The sequence below is a fragment of the Juglans regia genome, chromosome 4 (genome assembly GCF_001411555.2).
Source record: "Juglans regia cultivar Chandler chromosome 4, Walnut 2.0, whole genome shotgun sequence".
NCBI classification, from domain to species: domain Eukaryota; kingdom Viridiplantae; phylum Streptophyta; class Magnoliopsida; order Fagales; family Juglandaceae; genus Juglans; species Juglans regia.
Window position 1 is genome coordinate 34,697,029 of NC_049904.1, and position 7,884 is coordinate 34,704,912.

The 7,884-nt window shown below is 36.8% G+C and overlaps 1 protein-coding gene across 3 annotated transcripts; it reads left to right on the forward strand.

The window, feature by feature from the left end:
* Positions 1-6,085, forward strand: LOC109010563 (PHD finger protein ING2-like). Of its 3 annotated transcripts, none has more exons than XR_004801266.1 (8): positions 1-200; positions 291-362; positions 467-699; positions 3,292-3,355; positions 3,582-3,838; positions 3,970-4,008; positions 5,629-5,811; positions 5,917-6,085. XR_004801266.1 is itself a non-coding variant. In XM_018991429.2 (7 exons), exons 1-7 carry the CDS (start codon positions 155-157, stop codon positions 5,737-5,739), a joined length of 822 nt encoding a protein of 273 aa, XP_018846974.1. In that variant the 5' UTR covers positions 1-154; the 3' UTR covers positions 5,740-6,085. The 3 variants fall into 3 exon arrangements, 1 of the variants encoding a protein (XP_018846974.1); XR_004801267.1 differs by having other exon boundaries at positions 5,926-6,085; XM_018991429.2 differs by having other exon boundaries at positions 5,629-6,085.
* Positions 6,086-7,884: the final 1,799 nt, after the last annotated feature.

The following is a 7,884-nucleotide window of genomic DNA, read 5'->3' on the forward strand; positions in this document are numbered from 1 at the left end:
ATAAGAGGGATCCAAATCCATAACGGGGAAGCTCTCGTCTGGGGGTGTAAAACGTGATCCGGATTTTAGGTATTTCGTTGTCGTTTATCCCCTTGGTTAAACTTCCTGACCCTGCAGAAATACCCCAGAAGGAGAACAAGTAGAATAGGAGGAAATGGCAATTGCGCGAACCGGGGTGTACGTTGACGACTACTTAGAGTGTAAGCTTCTCTGAAACCCCTCTAATCTTTTCTCCATAATTTTTTCCCAAATTCATTCGGCTAAAAACCTAAAATTTGAAATTTCTGCAGACGCAAGCACTTTACCCGCCGAGCTTCAGAGGCTTCTTAATACCATCCGAGAACTCGATGAACGCTCCCAATGTAATGCCCCAATTTCTTCAAAATCGTCAATAGATCAAGCACTTGTTTTTTTGTGTTTGTGTTTCTGAGTGAAATTATTTTATTTTATTATTTGGGGGTGAAAGCGATGATAAACCAGACGGGGCAGCAGACGAAGTACTGCTTGGGACTGGCTTCACAGAGCTCAAAGAAAGGTAATAGTAATAACAGCTGTTCTTACTATTACAATAACAATAATAATAGTCAAGAAGACGAGGTGGCAATCGAGAAAATGCTAAAGGATATCGATTCGAGTCAGGATAATGCATTGAGTTTATGCACCGAGAAGGTTTTGTTAGCACGGCAAGCTTATGACCTGGTAAGCTTATTTTATTGTTAATGGTTTTGTATTGTGCCTTGCGGTTTCTTCAATTTTATCGTTCTTCTCTTTAATTGGTGGGCAATTTTTTATATTCCATTGGCTTTTGATGAGCGAAGGTTTCTTGCTCTTCTTTGCATACTTGGAATGTCGCTGGTTCAAGATAGTGTCAACGATTTTGCTTTACTTGTAGTTGTAGGTATTTTTGAACATATGGTATCAGATATAGAAATAGGAATGACAATTGGACTATACGTGTTTCGGGCTAAAGGTTTGTTGGAACTTGGATTGCTGTGCTCATAAGTATAAAAGTAAATAATAGAAGGGATTGTAAAGGTTTTCTCTAGAGCTTTCTTAGGAGACGTTTGGATTCGAAGATGACTTGAGATGAGCTGAGATGAGTTGAGATGGATTGTGAATAGTAATGAGATAAGTTGTGAATAGTAGTGAGATTTGTGGGTTAAAGTTGTTGAATAGTAATGAATAATAGTGAGATAAATTGAGATGAGCTGAGATGACTTGCGAATCCAAACGTGCCCTTAAATTAAAAAGGCCACTACATCATTACAAATAGGGCTGGGCGGCGGCAGGGCTCCGCCCCTGCCACCCCTCTGTCCACCGCCCCAGCCCTGCCTGGGTGGCGTGGGCAACCCCGCCCCCTGGGCTGGGCTTAAGCCTAGCCTAAAACATATATATATATATATATATATATACATATATAAAGAAATTTCGTTACCAAAACGATGTCATTTTGGTAATAATTTTTTTTTTTAAACAATCGCCGAAACGGTGTCGATTTTTGAGGGGAGGGGAGGGGAGGGGGGGGGAGGATGTGAAGTTAACCCAAAATCCCTCTCCCTCCCACAAATTCTTCTCTTCCCTCCCCTCTTCCGCCGTCCTCTACTCGTCATCATCCTCCTCGGCTCCTCCTCGATTCCTCCTCCTCCTCCTCGAGTCCGTGATTTTTTTTTACTAGTTTAGGTTTTTTTTGGTTGTTTCTGATTCAAATCATTGGATAGAAATTGTGTTGTGGATTTGATTTGTATTTTGTTTATTTTTGTGGTTTTTTTGTGTCATTTTGTTTATTTGTGTTATTTGTTTATTTTTTTCCATTCCGGTTGTGGGGTCATGGGCGGTGGATAGGGGGCAGACGGACCAAGGGTTCGCCCCTACACTCCAGCACACGGACAGGGGCCCCGCCTTAGGCGGATTCCCAATTCCAGCAAGTGTAGCGACCCATATTGAGAAACTGTACAGAGACTTCCTTTGGAGTGGCATGGGGGATGACTTTAAATTCCATCTAGTCAAATGGACTAAGGTATGTTCCCCACTTCCCATGGGAGGGTTGGGTATTAGAAATTTAAAGACTTTCAATAGGGCATTACTTGGGAAATGGTTGTGGCAATATAACACGGAACTGGAAGCTCTATGGAAGTTGGTAATTGATTATAAATATGAAAGTGTGAGGGGGGGGGGGGGGATTGGAGTAGTAAAGAGGTAAATGGGCCTCACAAAGTGGGGACGTGGAAGCATATTAGTCGGGGATGGGAGGTGTTCTCTCGTCACACTAGACTTGTGTTGGGAGATGGTTCTAGAATAGAATTTTGCAGTGACATATGGTGTGGAAATAATACACTCAAAGATTTATTCCCTTCAGTATTCAGGATGACATGTGAGAAAGAAGCTTGAGTGGTTGATTTTATGGTGATAGTTGAGGATCAAATATAGTGGAACATAATCTTTAACAGGGCAGCTCAAGAGTGGGAGGTTGGTAGTTTTGAGAAGTTCTTTCGACTTCTGTATTCTGTGAGACCGAGCATCCAAGGAAATGATAAGTTGTGGTGGGTACCGGCAGGTAAAGACACATTCTTGGTTTGATCGTTCTATAAGTCTCTCACATAGGTGCAGAACACTCAGTTTCCATGGAAGAGGATCTGGTGTAATAAGGTGCCTCCCAAAGCAACTTTCTTTGCAAGGATAGCTTCATTGGGAAAGATCTTGACGACGGATAATGTGCAAAAATGTGGGGTGACCATATTAGACTGGTGCTGCATGTGCAAGAAGAGCGGTGAAATTGTGGATCATCGTCTATTGCATTGTGATGTTGCTAGAGCGTTATGGGTTGAGGTGTTCAGCAGATTAGAGGTAGCGTGGGTTATGCCCGCCACAGTGGAGGTGCTCTTGGCTTGTTGGACAAATCTAGGAGGTATTCCACAAATCAAAATCGTGTGGAAGATGGTTCCTATTTGCATTCTATGGTGCTTATGGCAAGAGCGGAATGATAGGACGTTCGAAGACAAGAAGCGATCATTTGAGGATCTTAGATCTTTTTTTGTTAGAACGTTATTCCTATGGGCCATGGCTATAGATTTTAATGGCTTGGACTTGCATGATCTTCTTGTTTCCTTTTCTCCTTCCTATATAGGTGTTTTCTCTTGTATACCATCTTGTGTACATGAGTTATGCCTATTCTATTAATACAATTGTTTGCTTATATAAAAAAAATATATATATATTATGGGTTTTGAACACCCTCCTCTATCACTAGAGCTTACATAGTATCATATATTTTGCATTTTTCATTTGCTTCAGATAGATAGCCATGTAAAAAGACTTGATGAGGACCTGAACAACTTTGCTGAAGATCTGAAGCAAGGTAGGTAAACTTCAATGTTATCTTCTATCAAGTCTTCTATGAGTTTGAAAGAATTATAATCTCAGTAGGAAACCATTAGAAGGTTATTTGACTGGTAGCACATAAAAAAACCCCAAAGAACCAATGCATCCACTTCTTTTTGCACAAAATTATCTGCTTAGGAAGAGGCAAAGTTGGTTACGTACCTTATGTTTCTTTTCTTTTCATCTTTTTCAATTTGCTTTAGAGGGAAAAATAGCTCCAGATGAACCAGCAATTCTTCCCCCACTACCTATAGTCCCTAAAAGTGAAAAACGCAAGCCTTTCTATGTAACACCTCAATCAAAAAGGATGGATTACAGGGAGAGGGAGTGGGATCGGGAGCGTGATAGGGATTTCGAGCTCATGCCTCCTCCAGGAAGTCATAAAAAGGAATTTTCTGCCCCAGTCGATGTCGATCAACCTATTGATCCAAACGAACCTACCTACTGTGTTTGTCATCAGGTCCTGACTTCTATGTTACATCCTTTTAAATTTTACTTTCAAATTGAAAGTTCTTTTGGAGATTGTTTTGTGATTTATTTTAGCAGCTTTGGTTCATTTACTGATGTGCTATAATTATCTGGATCTTTTAGGTGTCATTTGGAGATATGATTGCTTGTGACAATGAAAACGTGAGTCTTATTTTCGTTGCCTTATTTTATGTTTCTCAGGCTATCTGGTTATGATTTTTTTTAAGGCTTCTTTTGTTTAGATGGCACCAGTGCATGGGATACAAAACCTATGACTTCTTTAAAAATTTTGCAGAACCCTGCTAAACCAATTCTCTTTAGATTTATGTTTTAATACCACTATTGGCGCCTGTGTAAAATGAAAGGAGCTTGGGATATCTGAAAACTGACACCTTGTAGTTTGTGGATTGTTTTTCTTTGTACGAGGAATGTTGGCGGCATTTTCTACTTGTATGAACAATTACTGTATTGGTCCTAGGGTGTTACCCCTATTTTTTTCTAATTTATTTTGCCCATATTTCAAGCTAGTTTGTTGGGTTAAAAAAAAGTTTGATGATTATCCCTTTACTTATCCCCATTATTATTATTTTTTTAATTTTAAGGTCCCGTTTCGATACAATAAGTGTTTCATCTCATCTCGTCATTACAACTTTATCAAATTCCGATACAAAATATAATAAATAATTCAACTTTTTCAAATTCTAAAACAATAATAATATTAAAAAATAATATTTTAACAATATTTTATTCAACTTTCATCTCAACTCATCTCAATTCACTAAGGTGCAGTTTGATAGTGAGATGAGATGAGATGGTTTTAGATGAAAGTTGAATAAAATATTGTTAAAATATATTTTTTTTAATATTGTTTTTTTTTTTAAGAGTTGAAAAACTTGAATTGTTTCTTATATTTTGTGTGAGAATTTGATAAAGTTGTAATGATGAGATGAAATACTTTCATTATCCAAATGGGGCCCAAGTGTTTTTCATACTTACTTTTGTATTTTTAATTTTAAGTATTTAAAGTTTTTTTTTTAATTTCATTTTTGCAGTTTTTAGTGTTTTATTTTTATTTTTTAATTTAGGTTATTATGTTTTTTTTTTAGTTATTTAAGTTTATATTTTTGTTTCTGTGTTTCTTTTCTGAGTTTAGTTCATCCTTTTTTTTCAATTATTGGAGATCTCTTTTTTTTTTTTGCCATATTTTTTAAACATTTTTGTTGAAGTGGCATGTGGACATATATATATATTTTTTTAAAGCTGATTGTGAATTTGTGATGCATGTATTGACACAATTGGTCTTGACATTATAAGTGATTGCCACATGGTAATTTTCGGTAGTAAATTAAAGAAATGGAGATGGATGAAACTCTTTCAAGTAGGTGGTACGAACTGCAGGGATTGTTTTGAACCTTTTTGTTTTTGTTTTGCTTTTTATTTTAGAGATAAGTTTGAAAGAGGAGCAGACCCCAAGGATTTTTTCTAAAATTCTCTCATGAGAATGTAAAAGCATATTTCTGTAGCGGGATCTTGAATGAGGAGTGTAATGAGTGTTTGTTGAGCTTCTTATCTATGATTATATATGGCAGGGAATTTTACCAGTTTATGGTTTATATGCCATGTCTGCCTGGGTGTCACGCATCGTTACCCCAAAAGAAAACCTATAAAAAAAAATAATAGTTTATATGCCGCCATCATTGTGTTCTCGATACTGCTTATAAAGGAAATTATGGTGTTCTCGATGTTAGTTGGTGAATTAGCTAACGTTTTGTAAGTTGACAGTGCCAAGGAGGCGAATGGTTCCATTACACGTGTGTGGGGCTGACACCAGAGACGAGATTCAGAGGAAAATGGTATTGTCCAACCTGCAAACTGTTACCGGAATGTCAATGATGTTGGACGATTGGAGCCTCTCGGTGACTTGGTCGCTGTTGTATTTTCAGGATCACTTTAGGATGACAAGAAGTGTGGACAAGTTTTTTCTTTTTTCTTTTCCTTTTTCTTTTTTGTTCTAAACAAAGAAAAAAAAGCGCTCTAAATTCCTTTTTTTTTTTTTTTGGTTCTCGAGAGATTTTTCAGGGAAGGTCCATGTCTAACGCACACCCTGGGACTGATGCATTTCCTTAGGAGTTTGCAGGGTATTTGCCTAGAAATCTTAGGATTGGAATTTAGAGAAGCAGGTACTTGATCGGACATATTGTCATTACTTTTAATTTGTGTTTTTCAGTTCAACTTTTTCTTTCTGCTGTGAAGAAGAAATTGTCCTTCATTATTTTTTTAACAAAATTGAAGTTGATACTGTCGGAGCTTTCATGCGAGGCCCTATCATCAGCAAGTATACTTAAAAGTGAAACCTTAAAAAAAATACAGAGAAAGAAGAGAACTGAAACCGTGCTGACCGAGATATCGATGGGAACTTTCAAATTTGTGGCTCTATCATCAGCAACTTATAATGTTGGTACCTTTCAACGTGATATTCTATCTGCTATTCTGTAGATGTGTTTTTCAAGTTTACTTTTCCTATGAATTTGTGCTCGTGCTGATCAATGCTTCCAATATTTGGAAAGTATTATAAATGAGTAGTGCTAGGCTGCCGTTAGGCATGCCACTTAACACAAATTTATTTTTTTATTTTTCATATATTTTTTAACATATTTAAATATTTAATTTTTTTTTACCAATATACTAAAATTCATTTTTTTAATCATTAAGTAAATAATAATAATAATAATAATAATAAATAAATAAATAAATAAATAAAATATATAAGCGATCAAAGTGAGGGGACAAACTCAAGTGGCACACTAGCATTTTTTAAAATTATGTTCCTGTGTCGCTCTATTTGAAAGCTCTCATTAATTTATGGCAAAATCTGCTAATTTATGAGTTTGATTCTATGTTTTAAGCAATTTTTTTTTATCATGGTTGAATGCTTATAGTATCAGTGTGGTTATATGACCATCTCTTCTCACCCGGTAATTCGTGGTGACGATGTGTCTGAAACTCTCAATTATGGCTTAATTATAAATAATTGAAAATAAAGGATGTCAGTATTTACGTATTTTGGCATTGAGACCTACATCCACGGGTTTTGGGTCTAAATCCACAATAAGTAGAGTTTTATTATTTATGCAAGCTCTCCATCTTCATAAAACTCTCTACAATGGAGTTCTCTTTTGTCTTTGAGTTCTCTTGCTCTCTCTGATCTTCGTTCTCTCTTCATGGATCTCTTCATGGATGCCAAAATCAGAAGCCCCTCTCTCTCCCTCTTTTATAGTTTATATCTATGGTTTATGTCTCATCCTCTAGCTTAGGTTTCATCTCTTTGCTTTATGTTTTCTCCTCTAACGGTAAGTCTCATCATTGCTTTATGTCCAGTCATGTTTGGTTGGTTATTTTCTCTTCCTCACTTTCTCTTTTATACCCTTGCATACCGAACCTTCAATCTCCATATACTCTTTGGTGGGCTTAAATATTGCATTTATTTTAGCCCCAAACAATTTACAACATCAAGATCTTCTAGACTCTTAGGAAAGTCATTGCTCTCCCCAGGATCCAAATCGTGGGAACTCAGATTTTCCTCAAAGACAAGGCAGAAGGTTCAGAAGCCTATCTTTTAGCAATATTGAGTGTGTTAAGAGAAGAATTGGTAAGAGATTTCTTATTATTCTCATTGATCTTTGTAAGAATATATAGACATCCGTATGTGACTTTACATGGAAAGAAAATAAAAACATGCATGAAATTAGTTATACAAGGAAACGTATATGCTGTAATGGTGAGATTGCTAGAATCATGGGATTGCTGGAATCATGGAGTTGCTAGTCTGTAATACTCCCCCTCAAGTTGGCGTATGAAGATCCGTAATACCCAACTTGTGAGATAAGTGATGAAAAAGATCAGATCCCAAGACTTTGGTGAAGATATCAGCGATTTGCTCGAAAGAGACCAGAACGAAGCTTGTCGCGTACAATGTGGCAGTCAATCTCAATGTGTTTGGTACGCTTATGAAAAATTGGATTTTTAGCAATGCGAAGG

Bases quoted from the DNA above. Each gene is read 5' to 3' on its own strand.
- LOC109010563 (XM_018991429.2), top strand. From the start codon at position 155: ATGGCAATTGCGCGAACCGGGGTGTACGTTGACGACTACTTAGAGT. The intron at 363-466 runs GTAATGCCCCAA...TGGGGGTGAAAG, and splicing joins ACTCGATGAACGCTCCCAAT to CGATGATAAACCAGACGGGG. The intron at 700-3,291 runs GTAAGCTTATTT...CATTTGCTTCAG, and splicing joins CACGGCAAGCTTATGACCTG to ATAGATAGCCATGTAAAAAG.